The sequence below is a fragment of the Macaca mulatta genome, chromosome 8 (genome assembly GCF_049350105.2).
Source record: "Macaca mulatta isolate MMU2019108-1 chromosome 8, T2T-MMU8v2.0, whole genome shotgun sequence".
NCBI lineage: Eukaryota > Metazoa > Chordata > Mammalia > Primates > Cercopithecidae > Macaca > Macaca mulatta.
In genome coordinates this window covers 856,193-877,941 of record NC_133413.1, presented here as the reverse complement: position 1 = coordinate 877,941, position 21,749 = coordinate 856,193, and the positions used below count along the sequence as shown (strand labels likewise).

Below are 21,749 nucleotides of genomic sequence, written 5' to 3'. Positions count from 1 at the left end.
ATTCTAAATTTTCTAAAGAATGTTTTCATGTTTTCCAATTTTATACTTAGCACTTGCATACCATGTTTGTTCATGGATATCACAAAAGGCAAGGATTTAATTACATTTATTTCCGTTTGTGATTAGTGATATGCAGGGCCATCTCTAACCCCAAAATTTAGGCTCAGCACAGGAGGTCAGGTGGGTTCTTGGCTTTAAGCAGGAAAGAATTTAAGAATGAGCCACCACAGCGGAGTGAAAGCAAATTTATTAAAAAGTGAAGGAATACAAGTGCGGCTGCTCCACAGGCAGAGCAGGGCTACCCCACAGGCTGCTAGATGGGTATTTTATAGCTATTTCTTGATTGTATGCTAAATAAGGGGTGGATTATTCATGAGTTTTCTAGGAAAGGGGCAGGGAACGCCTAGAATAAGTTGTTTCCCCCACAGACCATTTAGAATAAATTCCAGACATTGCCATGGCACTTGTGAACTGTGATGACACTGGTGGGGGTGTTTTCTAGCATGCTAATGCATTATAATTCGCATATAATGAGCAGTGAAGGTTGCTGTTCTAACCACCTTTCTTCTAGCTGATTTAGGCTGGTTTCTTTACTGTATCCTCTTATCGAGGTAGAAGGTGGGGCTGGGACACTGGACCAGGTTGAGGAGCAGCTAAAAAGGGACTGGAGCAGAAGCGGCTTTCCAATCAGACATGCCCACCAATGTGCCATGTCAATTTACCATTACCAAGGCAACACCCAGGGGTTACCACACCTTTCCATGGGAATGACCTAATGACCCGAAAGTCACTATCCCTTCCCTAGAGTTTTCTGCATAAACAGCCCCTTAATCTGCATGCAATTAAAAGTGGATATAAAGTTGACTGCAAAACTGCCCTGAGCTGCTACTGTCTGCCTATGGAGTAGCCCTGCTCTGCAGGAGCAGTCACAGAGCTGTAACCCTGCTGGAGCTATAACACTGCCTCTTCAATAAAGGTGTTTTCTTTGACCTCTAGTTTGCCCTTGAATTATTTCCTGGGCAAAGCCAAGCACCCTCTGGGCTAAGCCCCACTGTGGGGCTCACCTTGCATCAGCTTGGCACCCAACATGGCATGAAGAAAAAAGACAGTGTCATGGGAGATGGCAATTGGTAATTGAGGAGTGGCAATCTGCCAGTCAGCAGCCAGCAGCAGTCTGTGAATCAGTGATTGGCCAGCAGCAGTCTGCAATGCAGCAGTTGACAATAGGCTAGCAGCCGTCAGTGATCAGGGGGATGCTGGTCAGCGGGACAGTGATCAGCAGGATGGCAGTTGGTGGGATGAGGAGTGGAAAGGCGTCGAAGCCTAGCTGTAACATCTGAGCTGAACACAAACCAAAGGCTCTTTTCAGAACCATCATTTTCCCTGGCAGGCAGTGGAGTCATTCAGATGGGCAAACAGCCATAGTGACACTGCCTCATGTGGGGCCTACCACTCCCACCAGCAGCCTGGTGGGTTACTGACACAGTGCAGGCCCCTCCCACTGCAGCAGCTGAGCCCACTGGCAGGGCAGCCATAGTGTCACCACCTTATGTGACACCCACCTTTCTGACTGGCAGACAGAGAGTTACTGGGTTACTGGACCCCCTGTGCAGGTCCCGCCCATTGTGGCAGTTAAGTCCACCCCAGCTGAGGTATCCTGGGGAGAGCTTTACCTGGGTCCCATGGGGAAAATCAGTCAGCACCACATCTATCCTGCTGGACAGGTAAGTGTCCCTTCTGCCCCCACCCCCATAGTATCAGGAGAACTAGGAAATAAAATAAAAGCCTTTGGCTAGACCACGTCCTTGTCACCCCTTCCCTGAGTGCTTTCTCTTCAGACTCCATTGTATTGTTCCATTAGTTATTTTATTTTCAGTCGTAAAATGTGTGCAGTCTTGCGTTTGGTTTTAACTTTGTTAATTGTTTGGGGGCAATTAAGGCAGGGTCCTTGGTTGTGAGAGGTCCCCACTGTTTTCACTCTGGGATGCTAGAGTCATGTTGTTTGGTGACCCCAATTTGGTCTTGGATTGACTGTTGGCCACTCTCTGGGCGCCCCAGGGTTTTCAGCATTTGGTGAAGGGAACGTTTTTGGTTGAAACTTGGCTCTTCTGAGTTTTCAGCACTGGTATTTTGGCCACCCTCCAGATGCTCCGGGGTATTTGTGTTGATATTCCCTCTGGAATTCTGAGGGATATATGAGTTATAGCCCTCTCCCTAGGGGAGTACTGGTCTTGCCCTTTTCTGCCCTATAAGTTAGAAGTATTTTAATAGCAAGTTGCTAACCTCTTCCTGTGTGCTGTCTTCCAACTAGCTTGCTCAAGCCACTCTTGGTCAAAGGAATTGGGAGTTCTCAGGCCCCTGGCATAATGGAGAACCACCTACAATGGTAGAAAATTGGCCATGTGAGTACTTTTTTCAGTGTCTCTGCTACTGGATAGGTTCTCCAGCAGGTTAGGGCCTCTGAGGTCTCCCCTTGGGCAACACTGTTTACCTCTTCCGTTTCTCCCTTCCACAGTCCCTCCCTTCCATTTGTTTAGCCCACCTCTCTACCAACTGTTGCTCTCTGTGGCATTTAGGTTCAAAATCCAACTGCCCATTTGAAGCTCATAATCCACTTAAGGATTAAAGCTCATAAGCCCTAAGGAACTTGACTCAAACCCTTAGAAACCTTAGCCACCATCACAGGTCAGGCATGAAAGGGAATTCAAGTCCTTAGACTCTGGCAAATGTAATTCTCTATAAGAGACTAGCGTTGAATTATTTACTAGCTGAACAAGGAGTCTGTGAAGTTATTAGTAAAACCTGCTGCACATATATTAACAAATCTGGACAAGTTGAGATTAACATTCAAAAGATCTATGAGCAAGTTACCTGGTTACATAACCAGGGCACTGACTCCCAACTATATCTGGTCAACTATCAAAAGTACCTTCCAAGTGTCACCTGGTTTTTACGTCTCCTAGGACCTTTGATAGCTATCCTGTTACTATTCTTTGTCACTTCCTTGCTTAACCTCTTAGTAAAGTTTGCGTCTTCTGGATTACAAAACTTCCAGGTAAAGACAATGCTGGCAGAAGAATTCCAACCCATCCTGTCTACTGACCCAGATAATGAAAAAGTGTCCTGCCTCTGGGTCCCTTAGTTGAGTTACCCAGGTATTTTTACTCCTCCAGTGCTAGGCAGGGCCTATGCCCATAAGCTCAGCAGGCAACAGTGACAGAATACAGACCTCTGCCCTTCTACAGCACCCTTAAGACTAAGGAGGAATATGTAATCGCTGAGGAGAGGATGAGGTAGGAGGTGGAACTTCACTCCAGAGGCAGGGCTCAGACACTGGACCAGATTGAGGATTAGCTAAAACAAAGCCAGAGCAAAAGCAACTTTCCAGACATACCCACCAGTGTACCATATCTATTTACCATGGCCATGGCAACACCTGGGGGTTACCTCCCTTTCCATGGCAATGACCTGATGACTCAAAACTTACTACCCCTTACCTAAAAAGTTCTGCATGAATCACTAATCTGATATCAAAGGAAATCTGGCTGTGCATGTGTGTGCTCTTACTATGGGTATCTGATACCTTGGCATCAACACAGAAACCCAGGACTGGGAGCAGGGACACATGTGGCACAGGGGGAAAATATACTGACTTCTGTCACAGCCCAAAAGAGCAGGGCCTTATGGTGGCATGTGGTAAATGGGGCAGGTGACACCAACGGATTTAATGTGATTTTAAGCTGTGAACTGTGGAGAACTTTTTCCTATAGAAATAGTCATTATTGTGAAAATTCTGATTTGAATATTTCACCCATAAAAATAGTTGAACCATTACTTGGCTTAAAATATTTGAGTTAAACATTTTTGTTCCCACCATGACTTTGTGGCTTTCATTGGACCAACCCACCATTAACAGTAACAAAACTTAAATGAAATACATGAAACAGCTGCTTTAAGGCATGAGGGTAGCCTGTTCACACAGGATTTTCTGAGGTAGAATTCATGAGAAAGGGGAGAGTCAATGATGTATCACACTGGTTTTTCTTAAGCACTTGAAAATTAGCATGAAGGGAACATAAAGCCCCAGAAGAAAGACAGCCTACCTAGGTTGAAAAAAAATAAGCAGAAATTTTTGTTTTGTGCAAAATAGTGGGGCTTCTGCTTCTGGGTAGGATGCAGTGAATAAAGATGAAACAAATATAGGAAAAAAAAAAAAAAAAAAAAACGGATTCATTTAAATTGTAAGCTTTAAAGGCCAGAGAGGAAGACATAAGATTCCAAAAGTAAAAGAGCCTTTGTTAGGAAAAGTGAGAATATTAAATATTTACACACAGAACAGAAAGGTTCTTAAAGAAAAAAACGCCCATGGCAACAAAAATCTCTATGTTACGACACTTGTACCTGATTCTGGGAGATATTCGTGCAAATTTAACCACAATTATCCAGCACTGCCAATTTTTATTTAAATAGATTCACTTGTAATTAGTTCTATTTTTGCAATGTTAAATTTTGTAATATATTGCCTATAGTTATCAATACTATATTATATACTTTAAAATTTGCTACAGGTTGTTATGTAAGTGGTTTTATCATAAAGAAAACAATGAAAAACGAGGGAAGCAACCTTTGGAGAGGATGAATGTGGCAAAGATGGTGGTGATGGCTTCATGGGCTTATCCTTATCTCTAAACTTATTAAGTTGTATACATTAAATAACAGCTTTTGTCAATTCACTTTGATAAAGTGGTTTAAAAACAAAAAGGCAAATTTATGCACCATAAGACTGTACTTTTAAAGTGAGTCTTTCATAATCCATGTTTGATTTAATCATTACCATGTACATATATACCATTAATATAGTTAGGACATATAATTTTGTGTTCTACGTATATTTGTTCCATTGAATGTCACTGTCTTTTTGTTTTGAGCCAGAGTTGCACTTTTTTGCCCAGGCTGGAGTGCAGTAGCATGATCTTGGCTCACTGTAACCTCCGCCTCCTGGGTTCAAGTGATTCTCCTGCCTCAGTCTCCTGAATAGCTAGGACTACAGGCATACACCATCATGCCCAACTAATTTTGTATTTTTAGTAGACATGGGGTTTCACCATGTTGGCCAGGCTGGTGTCGAACTCCTGACCTCAAGTGATCCATCCATCCATATCAGCCTCCCAAAGTGCTGGGATTACAGGTGTGACCCACCATGCCCGTCCCCATTTTCTAACTGACCCAAATCTATGTGTTTAAAACTGAATTAAAAACATAGAGTTTGGGCTGGGCACGGTGGCTCATGCCTGTAATCCCAGCACTTTGGGAGGCCGAGGCAGGCAGATCACAAGGTCAGGAGATTCAGACCATTCTGGCTAATACAGTGAAACCCCATCTCTACTAAAAATACAAAAAATTAGCCGGGTGTGGTGGCGGGTGCCTGTAGTCCCAGCTACTTGGGAGGCTGAGGCAGAAGAATGGCGTGAACCCAGGAGGTGGAGCTTGCAGTGAGCCGAGATCATGCCACTGCACTCCAGCCTGGGCGACAGAGCGAGACTGTTTAAAAAACAAACGAACAACAACAACAAAAAAATTGGAGTTTAATCAACCTATTATTCAGCAACGACATTTAATGCTTGCATTTTTGACAGTACTAATTTAATCTTATTACTTCTTACACAATTCTGCATTCAATATTCCCAGGTTATTTCAGAATTGTACATTTCATCCCACATATTTTAAGTAGAAAGTCTGCTCAAAACCATAATTTTTTTTCTCAAGCATGTGCTTGATGGCTTTATGTCTTGTCCCCCAGCTATACATCTCAATGGCTTTTTAGAGTTTTCTTCCCTGTCTTTTTTGACAGGAAAGCTGCCTGAAGGTTCTTCTACTATCATGTCAAGATTGTTTTCTCAGTGGAAAAATGCTGGTATTGACTAAGGAATGAGTAATTTACTGAGGACTGCCCTCCATTCATGTCACTGAGCGTTCTACACCATGTGAATTCTGATCTATTATAGAAGTGCTGCTGTATTAAGAAAATGATTTCTCACTGAATAATTTCTCTACTATGAATTTCTGGAATTGTGCAAGAGGCTTCATCCACCTAATAAAAATATTTTCACAAATTTCCTGTTTTTATCAGTTATCTGATAATGAATTTTCTTGCAGACACCAAAACTGGTGCTTAGCTGAATGACAGTGCACAGCAATTACAGACGTATGGTTGCTCGCCTGTCGATTTTACTCATTTGTTTAAAGGATGGCATTTTCACATTGACGACAGGTACAGAATTTTTGTGATGTGATTTCTCCTGTTTGTTTAACAGTTAGAGCTTTGGATGAAGACTCCTCCACATTCCTTTGATCTATAGTTTCATTCTCTCATAGTTTGTGCCATACAGCTTAAATACATATGGATTCTCCCTACTTTGGATTCATTTAGGTTGAGCAAAGTGGTGATTACAAATAAAGGCTTTTCCACACTGATTACAGACATAATGTTCCTGTAGTATGTCAGTCCTTGGGTGTATTTAGTGTTAACGCTATGGTTGATGACTCTTACATATTCATTACTTTTTTAGTGTGAGTTCTCTCATGTTGTCTAAGGTTAAAAAATTTACTAAAGGCTTTTCCACATAGAAGACATACATATGGTTTCTCTCCAGTGTGAACTCTTTTATGAAGTCTAAAGTTATAACTTCTATTGAAGGCTTTACCACATATATTGCATTCATATGGTTTCTCTCCTGTGTGAGTTCTCTCATGTCGTCTAAGGACAGAAGAGTGATTGAAGGCCTTTCCACATAGGTGGCATTCATATGGTTTTTCTCCAGTGTGAGTTCTCTCATGTCGTCTAAGGTCAGAAGATTCAGTGAAGGCTTTCCCACATACATGACACTCATATGGTTTCTCCCCAGTGTGAATTCTCTCATGTCGTTTAAGCACAGAAGATTCAGTGAAGGCTTTCCCACATAGATGACATCCATGTGGTTTCTCTCCATTGTGACTTCGCTCATGTTGTCTAAGGTGAGAACAATGAGAGAAGGCTTTTCCACATAGATGACATTCATATGGTTTCTCTCCATTGTGAGTTCTTTCATGTTGTCTAAGGTAAGAACATTTACTGAAAGCCTTCCCACATAGATGGCATCCATATGGTTTATCTCCTAAGTGAGTTCGCTCATGTTTTCTAAGGTCAGAGCAATGAGTGAAGGCTTTCCCACATAGATGGCATACCTGTGCTTTCTCTCTAGTGTGAATCATCTCATGTCGTCTAAGGTTAGAACTTTTACTGAAGGCTTTCCCACATAGATGACATCCATATGGCTTCTCTCCAGTGTGAGTTCTCTCATGTTTTCGAAGATCAGAGCAATGAGTAAAGGCTTTCCCACATAGATGACATCCGTGTGGTTTCTCTCCAGTGTGAATCATCTCATGTCGCCTAAGATTAGAATTTTTGCTGAAGGTTTTCCCACACACATGACATTCCAATGTTATCACTCTAGTGTGAGTCACATTGTGTGGTCTAAGGGCAGAGTTTTGGATAAAGGCATAATCAAATAGATGACCTTCATCTGATTTACATCTGGTGTGAATTTCCTTGTGTTGTACCCAGTCACTGAAGGTTTTTCCAAACTTTTTGCTTACAAAGTGTTTCTTTCTCATGTAAGTAATCACATTTTGAGTCAATGCTGTATGTTCAGTGACATCTTCTCCTAAATCATTACATAGAAAAGGATCCTCTTGAGTATGAGATCTCTGGTTTTTGGAAGGAAATGAAAGACTATTAAAGGTTTATCCATACTCATTCATTCATTACTTCATTCATTTCTCTACATACTAATTCTAGAGTAATCATTCAGTAGTAGATTCCAGTTACAATTGTTTCTGTATCAGTTATATAAACATGGTGCATTATCTAACTGCATGTAGAGAGTTTTTCTGTTGTAGCATCCCAACTGAAGAGCTATCTGACTAGTATTAAGACTTTATCCTGCCGGGCGCGGTGGCTCAAGCCTGTAATCCCAGCACTTTGGGAGGCCGAGACGGGCGGATCACGAGGTCAGGAGATCGAGACCATCCTGGCTAACACGGTGAAACCCCGTCTCTACTAAAAAATACAAAAAAAAACTAGCCGGGCGAGGTGGCGGGCGCCTGTAGTCCCGGCTACTAGGGAGGCTGAGGCAGGAGAATGGCGGGAACCCGGGAGGCGGAGCTTGCAGTGAGCTGAGATCCGGCCACAGCACTCCAGCCTGGGTGACAGAGCGAGACTCCGTCTCAAAAAAAAAAAAAAAAAAAAAGACTTTATCCTGTTTGAAAGTTTCAGCACATAGTAAAATTTATACAATTGTCCTGTTATAAGGCCTCACGTTATGGTTTTGATTTGAAGTTAATGTCTTCACTACATCCAAACTAACTAAAACTCTGCTGGGAGGGCTTTAAGTACAGTCAGGTACCTGTACCAAATTCCAAAGTTGTTCAATGTCCAGGTTTCTATATGGAAGAACAGGGTTCGCATCCATAAAGCTTACCTACCATTGTGCTGATGGTGGATGTGCCCTTCTGATAGGTATGTTGAATGAATGGTATCTCTTGATGTTTAATGTCACCTTCTCTACCTGAAATAAATTTTTTAAAAAAAGATGCTATACAGGCATTAGGGGAATAAAAATGTTAAATAGCTACAATGCCTATTTGAGTGTGTTTCAAATACACACAGACAGGGAAGGCATGTTAAATTAATGATACTTTAAGAAGAAGAGTATTATAGGAAATTGACTACTGACATTTTCAGCATATAAAAAAATAAAGAAGGCAAGTTAAGGAAGTAAAGGAAAGAAAAATTTTCAAAGAAGAGGACCATTATAAAGGGCTACTATGTAATAGTTTAACTCAAATAAGTACACAAATATCCCCTTTACAAAAGCCAAAGACAATGACAGAGATATACTTGAATAAAAATTGACACCTACAAAGTATAATGTCAATATCTGAGAAATGTTTCCCTCAGGCTTTTGCCTACATTTCAGAAACACTGCAAATTTAAGAAACCTTCCAGCTGGGCGTGGTAGCTCATGCCTGTAATCCCAGCACTCTGGGAGGCCGAGGTGGATGGATTTCCTGAGGTCAGGAGTTTGAGACCAGCCTGGCCAACATGTTGAAACCCTGTCTGTACTAAAAATAGAAAACAATTAGCTGGGCATGGTGGTGTACACCTGTAGTCCTAGCTACTCAGGAGGCTGAGGCAGGAGAATCACTTGAATCTGGGAGGCAGAGGTTGCAGTGAGCCGAGATCGTGCCACTGCACTCCAGTCTGGGTGACAGAACAAGATTCTGTCTAAAAAAAAGGAAAAAAGAAATCTTCCTTTGGCAACTGTTGGGGCCTACTCACTCACTGGCCATGTTTCTCCTCCTCCTATTGAGCACTGCTTCTTAGAGCTCACCTTGCAGTAAGCTCATTCCTTGTGTTGAAAGTTTCTCTACATGCTGCAAATGAGAAAGCACAACTGATTTGCAGAGCCGTTTGCCTGTTTTTGGGAAAAAGATACATGGATTTTGAGTTCTGTGCTGACAAATGTACAAGGTTATCAGGTACAGGGTAGGCTACTGGGAAGGATAAGTTAGCCACTGAAGGTCAGCCTGGGAAGATTACCTTGAAGACAACACTGACAGTCCTTTATGAGCAAAAGGAAAACTCTTGAACTTGTTCCCAGACATAAAAGACCAATAATTGCTGATGGTCATGCCTCACTTCAAATACTGATTGCAGAATCCTCAGTATTTTCACTTATTGCAGTGAAAATCCTCAGTATTTTCACTCAGTATTTTCCCTGTATTTTCTCACAGTGAGAAATTACAAGTTGTCATAGTGTTTGACATTATATTAAAAAATAATGCAATAAATACTAGCTCCACCAGAACAATCTAGGTTCTGTGCAGAACAGTCCCTATGATAGAACAATTACTTTAAAGAAATCAATACATTTATTTATGCATTCAAAAGCAGTGAATTTTCATAACTTTTCTGAGTTTGGGAGATTGAAGAGCAAGAAGGATGTGAAATTGTGGTCAAAAAGATGACATTCTAGAGACAGGACAAATCAATATAAGTGAAAAGGAAATAAATGGCTGTCAGGTAATTGTGAGAGTTATGAAAGGATCAAGGCAGAGGTTGAAGTGACAGATGAGAAAGCTGTTCTAGAAACATGTAGAATGAATGAATGAATCAGTGAAAAACAGGTGAGTGAATGAATACATATATACATACATACATAATAAATATAAAGAGACTCACCAATAGAGACCAGATGACTGATGTTCTCCAACATCACATCTTGAAACAGCTTTCTCTGGGATGTGTCCAGCAGGGCCCACTCTTCCCGAGTGAAGTCTACAACTATATCCTCGAAGGTCATGGAATCCTAAAACATTATGGACATTCTACTGCAAACAGGGCTATCTCTGCCAGTGTTCAGTGGAGCAAGATAAAGTGACTGTCCTAAGGAAGTGTGGGTGGTATGAAAGAAAACTCAAACAGTGTTTGGGGTTCCTGTCACATTGCTTGAAATCTGAACTGGGAATCTGGCTTTCAGATACACTAAAGACATAAAACTTCACATAGAGAAATATCACATGATATAACCTGAAGATTTCCTAATAGACTTCTAAGTATAACTTCCAGATACTAATTATGAAATCTTGACTTGTAAATTTAGAACTAAAATTCTCCTCTCCACCACCTTCAAGAAAATCCATAAGCCAGGCGCGGTGGCTCACGCCTGTAATCCCAGCACTTTGGGAGGTGGAGGCGGGCGGATCACGAGGTCAGGAGATCGAGACCATCCTGGCTAACACGGTGAAACCCCGTCTCTACTAAAAATACAAAAAGAAATTAGCCGGGCGTGGTGGCGGCGCCTGTAGTCCCAGCTACTCAGGAGGCTGAGCCAGGAGAATGGCGTGAACCCGGGAGGCGGAGGTTGCCGTGAGCCGAGATCGCACCACTGCACTCCAGCCTGGGTGACAGAGCGAGACTCCGTCTCAAAAAAAAAAAAAAAAAAAAAAAAAAAAAAAAAAAAAAAAAGAAAATCCATAGACTCACTACAAGGGAGGCAGTATCCACAATTTGTCACATTTTAATCAATACTTTAATTAGATATTCCACTACAGCACCTCAGTGTCCTCATGAATAAAGACCTGTTATGAGTTCAAAAAGATCCAGTGAGATAATATGTAAAGTGGTTCCTATCTATCATTTTTTAGATACAAGCCACAAATACATTATTCATGAAATGACTGAGAACACTCAGTTGAGTGAACAACTTTCATACAGAACTTGGTAGCAGCAGATGCAGCCTCTTATCGCTACACAACTCAGGTATTCACTGTTAATGGATAAGGATGAATGGCTCAGCAGCACAAGCCAGGGGCTCTAAGACTTCAGTACTGAAAGATGGTCTCATCCTGCCACTTCCCATGGTCTGAGGACTTCCTTTCTCAGTTTTATCTGGGACCTCCAAACACCAGGTGATATCGTTTAGCTCTGCAACCCCACCCAAATCTCATCTTGAATTGTAATCCCCACATGTTGGGGGAGGGGCCTGGTGGGAGGTGATTGAATAATGGGGGTGAACTTCCCCTTGCTGTTCTCATGCTAGTAAGATCTCAGAAGATCTGCTGATTTAACAGTGTGTGGCATTTTCTGATTTGGTATCTCTCTCCTGCTGCCTTATGAAGAAGGTGCTTGCTTCCCCTTCCGCCATGATTGTAAGTTTCTGGAGGCCTCCCAGTCATGCTTCCTGTTAAGCCTGCAGAACTGTCAGTCAGTTAAACTTCTTTTCTTCATGAATTACCCACTCTCAGGTAGTTCTTTATAGTGGTGTGAAAACCAACTATTATGCACTAGGTACGATTCTCTTTTGTTTCTTCATGTTGTCTCTAGATTTAGGGGTTAAAAAAAATCCTTTGATTATCCTGGTCTCTCCACTTCAAAAATTTCCTCAGAGTTTTAAATTTACTCTGTTTCCTATACTCCATCACTTAATGCACAACCAAAATTAAAGAAACAACACTTCAGTTGCTTCCAGTTATCAAATTTGATCAGAGGTTCATTTGGGGACAAGGATAATAAGAATTTTAATTTTGTTTTCTAAGTTTTCAAAAGCATACATTTATTCTCTCAAGACATTAAGATTTTTAGAAAGGAAAAATAAATGAATAATTCCCATTGTCTCCTCTGTCCTAATCCTATCTGCTTTCCCTTCATGTTAAACAGCCCTCCCCTAACACCTGAAACACTAGACTAACTGAGCTTGCCTGGGAAAACATCTGCCTTTGTAAGGGCTATAATCTTCTGCTCTCACTTATTTTCACTGCCTATCCGCATATACTCCCAAGCCCACTCCTGCCAATAACATGGGTAATGAGTGAATTTATTTCCCCAACAAGGCCATGAGAGGCTGGTAATGAATGAATGATTTCCCCGAGACTGGATGAGAGAAACAAAATCCTCTCACATCTTTTCTGAGAATACGCAACCTTAGTAGAGGCTGGAATGAGTGTACTGTTGAAAGGAGATTACTTCTTGATGACTCTTTGAGCCAATGGAACCATTCCAAGCCCTGGGAAATCTTAATTGGAGCTTGGATCCTTGAATGCACTTAGAACATCTATGTTAATAGGATGAATCTGCCCTTAGGCTGGTAGCAGGGGTACAAATTTCAGTAGAAAGAAGAATTTCCCACTCACCAGTGATGGCATTGTACTAGCTCAGCCACCAAATGTATTCCTCTGGGTTTTCACTCACACCATCCAAGCACTAAGAAGACAATTCTGAGAAAAACAAAAAACAAAACAAAATAAAACAAAAAAACCATGACACTCCAGTTTTGCTTCTAACATCTGTCCCAAAGCCATTAGCCCCAGTCCAACCAACAAGCACATGCAGTGGGTGGGGGATGGGTTGGGTTGGTGGTTCTCCTCTTCCAGGGTCAGAAGAAGAGAATGACTATTGTTGCTAATAAATATATAAATATTTTGATTTTAGACCTAGAAATGTGAAAATCATGGAGTTTCATATGCTACCTAGCCCATGGAATTCTGAAATGTTCAATTCCCTCTATGATTCCAAATTCTAAGAATCCCTGAATCATGCAGATGTGGTCTCCACCTACAGATAAATCCTGGAATTTCTCAGATTTAATTATTCTTGGTTTGTGTGCTTGCAGGCTTTCTCCGCGCATCTCACCCCTCATGAGCCTCCCTCCATTCCTTCTCCCTTCTGCTGGTCCTCTGTATACACTTCTACTGAATGATTCTGTCTCTTCCACGTGAGGCTTCTAGAAATACCACTCCCTGAAGTCTGACCTTTAGATAAATTCAGCATGAATTTATCTACCAAGCAGCTTCAAATTTCATTTTATGATGGTGGATACCTTAAAAGACACACTTTACAAGTGACATACCTTATAAGAAATGCTAAAGGGAGTTCCTCAAGTTGAAATGAAAGGACACTAACAACATGAATATATGAACATGTATGTGACATTGTTATTTATAAGAAATAGTTTGGTTTTCATCCCCAGTTCCTGGCACACAGTCCCCCAAACGCTTGTGATTTCCTAAGTAATAAAGTTGCTAGGAGAAGCTTTTGTTCTTTTTGGTCCTTGACCCTGGTTCCCAATACAGAGCTCGTAATGCATTGGAACTTCATGGGTGATAGGAGTGTCTTTTGTTCTAACAAAACAATTATTATTGGGCTATAGGATAGGGGGTGATTACCTGAAAGACCAAGACATGATTATAAGCTTGGAACATACAGTCCCACCCCCTATCCTCTGGTAAAGGGCAGAGGCTGGAGATCGAGTTGATAACAATTATGCCTACTAGATGAACACTTTGTAAAAATCCCTAAATGATGGGATTCAAAGAGCTTCTGGATGAGTGAAGAGCCATCCACATGCTGAAAGAATGGTACATCCCAACTGCTTGGAGACAGACCTCCTGAAACTAAGACCCTTCCAAAACTTGCTGTATGTAACTCTTTAGCTGGCTGTTCATTTGTAATATTTAAAATGCCCTTTGTAATAAATCAGCTAAGTAAACTGTTTTCCTGGGTTCTGTGAGCTACTAAACCCTAGCAAATCTAACATAAAAAGGAGTTCTTGCGGGGCATGGTGGCTCATGCCTGTAATCCCAGCACTTTGGGAGGCCAAGGCGGGAGGATCACCTGAGGTCAGAAGTTCAAAACCAGCCTGGCCAACATGGTGAAGCCCCCTCTCTACTAAAAATATGAAAGTTAGCTGGGCGTGGTGGCAGGCACCTGTAATCCCAGCTATTTCGGAAGCTGAGGTATGGGAATCGCTTGAAACTGGAAGGTGGAGGGTGCAATGAGCTGAGATCACACCACTGCACTCCAGTCTGGGTGACAGAGCAAGACTCTGCCTTGCCGGGGGGCGGGGGGGGGGGGGGCGGGGGCGGGGCGGGGAAGGAGTTCTTAGGAACCTCCAATTTTTAGCAAAGTCAGACAGAGGTTCTTCACTTTTTAAAAGATTCTTTTTCTTTTTGCTCTTCTGATTGAATAATTTCATATAACCGGTCTTTGAGTTCACTGGTTATTCCTTCTGCTTGATCAAGTCAGCTCTTGAAACCCTGTATTGATCTAGTTCAGTTACTGTGTTCTTCAGCCCCAGAATCTACATTTCTTTTATTATGGTTTCTCTTTGTTGATATTCTCATGTTGTTCATGTGTTCTTTTCCAGATTTTACTTGTCTATCAGTGTTGTCTCACAGCTCATTGAGCTCCTTTAAGGCAATTTATCTTTAATTCTTATCAGGAAATTCAGAAACCTCCATTTCTTTTTCTTTTTTTTTTTAGCGGAGTTTCACTCTTGTTGTCCAGGCTGTAGTGCAATAGCACAATACCAGCTCACTGCAACCTCCATCTCCTGGGTTCAAGCAGTTCTCCTGCTTCAGCCTCCTGAGTAGCTGGGATTACAGGTGCCCATCACCATGCCAATTTTTTTTCCTTGTATTTTTAGTGGAGCTGGGGTTTCACCATGTTGGCAAAGCTGATTTTGAACTCCTGGCCTCAAGTGATCTGCCTACCTCATCCTCCCAAAGTGCTTTGATTACAAGTGTGCATTGCACCCAGCCAAAAACCTGTATTTCTTTATGGTCAATTATTGTAGATTTATTTTGTTCCTTCAGTAGGGTCACAGCTCCTTGATTTTTCAAGGTTGTGCAATATCTCCCAGTCTCACAGAGCTGTGCCAGTTGCCATAAGATGCCCTGTATTTCTCCTTAGAGCTGTGCTCTGATAGCCTGGGACACTAAATGCATACTTCATTACTCTCCTTTCCTCCACTAGTCTCACATATTCTCCTGGGGGAGAAGTCTAAGGGGTCTGTGCCTTCTACCAGTCTCACAGAACCATGGGGGTCACCATAAACCTCCATACAAGCCTCCTCAAAATTCTCTACTTTGGCTTAGGAGTATGGGAATCACAGTGCAGACAATGGAGGTATAAGAAAGACATCAAAGACCCCTGTGAGCTTCTAAATCTCTGCAGGCATCAGTAAAGATGGGTGCTAGACTGTGAGGCATGCCCATCCTCATGGGCAATCTCAGGATTCTCTAAGTCCTCCAAGGAGCCCAGCAATGGCTTATGTGGGCCTGGGCCACCCCTGCCAGCAGGGAGTAGTACTAAGGATAAGATCCACCAATGGCCACAGCTGAGTTATGCCAAATGAGATGTCCAGACCTCACAGTGCCTAGGAGGACAGATGGCAGAAGCTCAGCCAGGCCATGGAGATTAAAACAGTGCTAGGGGCTTAATGTATGTTTTTAGTGGGTCTGCCACATGTCGAGTTTGGATCTGGAGTCCAGCCGATAATCCTAGCAAAAATTAAACACCAAATATGATATTCAAAAAAGTGTATGTGGCTAAAAACATATGTTGGAAATACACATAACTAGGAACATCTAGATTCAAAGAGAAATTGCTAATTCCATAAATATGATAGAGGAATTTAATAACAAGATCACACTTACATAAATAATAAATATAAATTCTATATTTTTCTGAGTTCTAAAGACTTTGTTTTTTCCATCTCAGTACACTAGTGGGTATATGTCACCAGTAAAATCAAAGGAGTATTCCAATTACATTCATGATATTAGTAAGTGTGATAAATAAAGTAGCCAGAACCATAGAATTGGGGCTACAGCTATGATCTTCAAGGAACGTAAAACTTTAAAAACACTCATAAACCAAGATAAAGAAAAATAAAACAGGAGTTAGTTACTTGACTTTCCAAATTGTTACAAATGCAGTACGTATTAATAAAAGTTAAAAAGTTAAAAGAATTTAGTAAATAATAAAATAATGTAATGAATGAACAGATTTGACAGAAATCAATTAAAAAGTTTTGAGAGCAAGATCACGAAACTGAAAAGACCCATGGTGGAAAGAAAAAACACAGGTAAATAAAAGAGACTGTATTTATTTAAAAGTAGTAATTTAAAATCTAAGAAATCAGAACAATTGTATTCTAACATGAATATATGATACATTGATTAATTTCCATGAAAATAGAGTTAAAACTTTCCCTCAGTAATCAGCAGAAAAATATGACAGCTAATTTTAATATTTAAGTTATACATCAGAGTTTAACTGTAAAAGTGACTTGTGAGAGTTATCACATGTCAAATCACTTCTACCTCCTTTGTAATGTAAATGCTTTTGAAGGAGAAAAATAAGCCTGTCCTCATTAGTGTATTATGCTAATCAAAATGAACATAAATGCAACAATAACTAGAATTTTAACCAACAATTTTCATTAATTATATTTGCAAAAATTATTAATACACTTTTAGCCATTTGGCTATTTATTTTGGTCACCTGGCCATCACTGGTATGGTTAAATAATGCCAGAGCATTGTAAAGTGGAGTTAATTACAATAATAAAAGGATAATTCCATACTAGAAAACGTATTACTTTCACATAGTAATTTTAAAGATTAAAAACATTCACATCAACCAACGTTTGAAAAAACATTTTCAAATAATTTAAATCTTTAAAAATAATTTAAAATCTTTAAAAATCATATCAAATTGTGGGGACTAATTATTCTTAATCAATAAAATCTCAACTATATATTCAAGAGTTAACAAAAGGACCATTTCCACTAAAGGTAAGGCTGGAATAAGGAGGCTGGCTGGGGCTGATGCCATTCACCACTGCACATGATGCCTGAGGTGGGACCAAAACAAGAGGGAAAAGGAGAGGGACTACAAAAATGGAGTCAAAGACATGAAACTGTAGTTATTCTCAGATGATGTGACTGTAAACTTGAAAAAGTAGAATCAATTCTAATTATCAATACTAACAAGAACATTTAAAAAGTGGGCAAAACTATTCTGAATATGCTGAAATCAGTATTTCCTGTTTAGTAACATTAATCTTTAAACAAAGCAAACACACAAAATCAGTCTCTATTTACAATAGCAAAATATTATGAGGAACATTTGAAATAAATTTGTAGGCCCATGTAAAGAAATTTTAAAATTTAATGAGGACATTAAAATGACATGAATAAAGCCTGAAAATAATATTATTAGATTGGAGGACACAGTGACATAAAACCCCAGTGACTGCAGACTCAAGGCAACCTAGACTTAAAAGTCACATGTAGTCTTTCACATGTAAAAAATGAGAATTAGTCTAAAAGCCAATTTTGTCTAAATTTTGATTTTTGGTGAGGATATAGTCAAAATAGTTGTGAAAAGAAAAAAATATGTCAAATTTCATGTAAATCTATGTTATTTGGAAATTTAAAATAAGTCATATAAATATTCATAATATTAAACAATATCATAAGTGGACTCAATAAAACATAATATTTTATCATATAAAATAGGTCCTGCCTTCCTGAGGAAAACATAAAATCAAAGGGCATGAAGGAAGTATTTTGGTTTCGCTGCAGAAACATAATAAGACACCTAAGTGTGTATTTGTGTGTGTGTACATACAATTAAACTACAAAATATAAAATAGCATCTAAAATACATCAAAAATGAGTCATGCAGAAAAATTCATTTTACACATTCATCTATAAAATAATAAAATGTATTCAGCCTCACAATTACTTTGTGAACTGGAAATAATAATGAACTGTCATTTTATCCAAATCTACAAAAAACATACATACAGTATCAAGTTCTGGTTAAAGTAGTAGATGAACTTTATGTGGTAGTTAAGAGTATCTACACAGTTTGTGGGCTGCATCTTGCTATCATATATTACAATATAAAACGTACCATTTATTTACTCTGCGATCAAACCCCCAAGTTACCCCAAGTGGAGGAACCCTCAGACATTTGCAGATAAGTCAGTGTGCTAGTAAGCAGCATTCTTTACAAATCTATGAACATCAAGGTCTCCTTGGAACAGACATGCTGTGAACAATTTCTAAAATACCCTCCTGTTAGACACTTAGGTTGATTCCATTCTTAAAGCAATTACTGAATAAAACACACTCCATCGTGTGGATGAAATGCTACCTTAATTTGTCATAGCTATCATTTTCTAAACTCTTCCTTCTAATCCAAATCATTAATATTTTGAGGCTAGATCAATACTGATTCATTGTTTTAAGCTTCAAATGCATTATACAATAGGGCAGAACAAATTTTCTCTCATTAATCTTCTTTTCCAGGATTTGTCAGGTATTCCCAGCATTAATTCACTACTAATATGCACAGTGTTTCTAATCACGGTCAACAAGATCTGACAGTGCATCATCCCTAAACGATCTATACTTGCCTCACTGACATTATGTGGCCCACTTCCACACCATGTCTGGGTGTGAAGGCCTTCCTATATGATCCTCCGAATGGAACTTCACAAGTTCGAAATCACTGGGTCACAGTGTGATGCTGTGAAGATGGGATGAAGTTAAGGGAAGGCTATGGGTGAGTTAGGAAATGTGTTAGGCAGGGTCAGAGATTATGAAATCCTAAAAACAACATTTAAGGAGGGAGATGACAAAACAATCAATGAATAATACGACTTTTTCCAGTGAAAGTGTCATATCTAATTGTTCTCCATTTTTCTTCTCTGAGCTTCTTTCTAAGGCAAGATGTGTCTTGAGAAGTCCCTGCTGAATGTTAGGAACATGCATTTCAGGACATCCCATCGACATACCCTCTTTCTTTACCACAACCACATATATGGGGGCATAACTCAACATGTGAAAAAGACAATCTTCTGCTTTTCACTGAACCTCCAGGAATTCGGGACAATAAACTTCTACCTGGAGACCAACAGGTGAGTTTTTCTGCCCCTTCCTTCATAACACCCTTCTTCCCTAGTAAAGTCCACACACATCCTTACATGGCAGCTGTGGGTATATGAACTGGTCTGACCCCTTTTAGTCACAGAGCCTGAAGTATCTGCTAGTACCTGCTGAACACAGTGTCATGGGTGTGAATGGGCAATGCTTTTTCTTTCTCTGGTTCCTGCTGAAGTCTCTGCTAGTACCTGCTGAGCACAGGGTCATGGGTGAGAATGGGCAATGCTTTTTCTTTCTCCGGTTCCTGAGCTTCCCAAGCTCTCTCTCACTTCTGGATCCTGAATACCCAAATCTTATTGCCCTTTCTCCTCCAAGCTTCCTTCCCGGAACCAACACCTCCTCCTCATTAGAAAGACACCTTTGTTCTGTGCTTACTTTAAAAAGTCTTGCTCTCTCCCTATCCACTGCCTTATGTCACTATGTGTATGTCTTGGGGCAGGTGGAAAGGTGAACAGAAGCCAGTAAACAGTAACCAGCACCAGCTTAACAGGAATGACATGATCTGGATGCGACAGTGGCAGTTTTCCCTTAACATCCCTGCCCCCTAAAGATTTGAGATCAAATTTCACACTCTTAAGTAACAGCAATTTGTCTTTCACGGTTTTAATCATATTGATTAAAAGCATTTGTCTTTTCCAGAACATCACATTAAGTCATCCAAAAATATAAAAAGTAAAAAGATGTAATTATTGGCAATGAAAAAGATAAAAGGTGAGCTTTCGAAATATCTTTGAGCAATTTATTCATTATGAACACATGGAATCTGTTGGAACAAAGTTCTAGGACAATTCAGCCCATCCTTCAATAATTGCAGAAAACAGCACAAAGAAAACTTGATACTTATACTTAGTTGGAAATTTTATCCTACAGTCATTAAATACAGAGATCATATAAAGGAATAGAGGAAGATGTTGAAAACTAAACTAACTCAAATCATCAATATTCTTACAAAGTGCACACTGAATTAATGTAAAAGTATTTACCAAACAAAAAGTATTTTCAATACATAATTAAGACTGAAAGGTATTGAGGCCTCATAAACTGAACCTGACACAACAAATTTCAAAGGGAAACTAATTTGGAAATCAGAAAATCATCTAAGGAATTTGAGAATTAGGCTTCTGTTGCCCCCTCTGCTACTGACAGTCAGGGCCCCCTCATTGTATTCTGTCCTCCACATCTCTGCTGATTGCCGTTTTGTCTATTTCCATTTACCCCACTACTACTTGCTCAGGTCACTCTCCTTCATTCTCAGTGTTTGTTCAAATTCCTCACACCCATCCACTTCCCATCTAAATTTCCCTCCCCTTTTGTCCCTCGCTGGCCCTACCTCCCTCTTCTTTTGTTTTCTCCTCACTTTCCTGCCCCACCTCGACATCCACAGCGATGCAGTGAAGAAGCCCCTGCCAAGGAAGAGCCCACTTCTCAGTGGGGCACCGGGAAGGTCACCGCTAGTGGGAGGTGACTGTGCAGAAGGACGCGGGCTGTCACAGGATTGGGCAGGTCCCTTACCCCAGGCCCGGACTCAGCGTCCTGTCTGAAGCGGTCACCCCGAAGCGGGGGGTTTGCGGAGACGTAGGGCCTGGCGGAGGGAAGGATGGGGAGGCATCTCAGGGAGGACTGGCGTCTGCCAAATCCCAGGGCTGCCCTGAGCGGCCAAGAGGGGCAAGGGTGGGGACGACGGGAGACAAGCCACATGCCGAATGGGGACCTGACGCGGCGCGCGATAGGATGGGCGAACGGTGAAGAGAACTAGGGTCGAAGGGTCTGGGACAGGGGCGACCTCAGTGACGGAACCGGACACAGACGCAGATCTGGCAGCTGAGCGACAGGCTTCGGAGCATTTCAGGGCGTCGCGGGGCTCCCCGCCGACAGTGGGGCTGTTGCCGAGCCTGTGACGTCCGCGGAGACCCACAGACCCCGGGTATGGAGGATGGCGCAGGAAGGGGACTGCGTGGCTGGGTTTGGCCAGAAAAAGCGGAGGGCACTCACCCAGCGGACCTTGGCTCCGGAGAATCCGTTTCCGGGTCAACAAAAAACGCCGCGCGAAGGGCGGAGCCAGTACGTGCCGGGCGGGGCGGGGTGAGGCAGACAAAAAGGCGGGGCCGGGCCGGGGCGGGGTCTCGGGCAGGGGCAGGGCGCATTCTGAGCTCCCGCCCCCGCCGCGTGCGTTTCCGACCCTGCCAGTTTTTACCCTGGGCTGAAAGCGCGTGTCTGCGTCCGGTTCTGTTTGAGTGCGTTCGGTGCACCGTGGGGGCGCGCTGCTTCCAACTTCCTGTTAGGTAAGAGGCGCGTGAGCCTCTTGTGCCGGGGGCGGTGCTGCTGCCTAGTCGGCGCGGCGGGGACGCGAGTCCGTACGTGCCGACGGGAGCGAGAGGGGGTGGGGACCCTCGCGATCCCGCACTCCGCCT

The 21,749-nt window shown here is 41.5% G+C and overlaps 1 protein-coding gene across 13 annotated transcripts; it reads right to left on the bottom strand.

The window, feature by feature from the left end:
- Positions 1 to 5,597: 5,597 nt before the first annotated feature.
- ZNF596 (zinc finger protein 596) lies at positions 5,598 to 21,421 on the bottom strand. 13 transcript variants are annotated; one of them, XM_077942696.1, is made up of 6 exons: positions 20,851 to 21,368; positions 12,733 to 12,816; positions 10,283 to 10,409; positions 9,432 to 9,515; positions 8,524 to 8,606; positions 5,598 to 7,746 (listed from the first exon to the last, which is right to left on the bottom strand). In XM_077942696.1, the coding sequence occupies exons 2-6, from the start codon at positions 12,742 to 12,744 to the stop codon at positions 6,547 to 6,549; spliced, it is 1,506 nt and encodes a 501-aa protein (XP_077798822.1). In that variant the 5' UTR covers positions 12,745 to 12,816; positions 20,851 to 21,368; the 3' UTR covers positions 5,598 to 6,546.
- Positions 21,422 to 21,749: the final 328 nt, after the last annotated feature.

What these genes read in the sequence shown, in the direction of transcription:
- ZNF596 (XM_077942696.1), bottom strand. An exon ending in AGGAATGAGCTTACTGCAAG is followed by an intron (nt 8,607 to 9,431) that starts GTGAGCTCTAAG and finishes AATTTATTTCAG; the next exon opens with GTAGAGAAGGTGACATTAAA. An exon ending in CATCCACCATCAGCACAATG is followed by an intron (nt 7,747 to 8,523) that starts GTAGGTAAGCTT and finishes TCCAAAAACCAG; the next exon opens with AGATCTCATACTCAAGAGGA.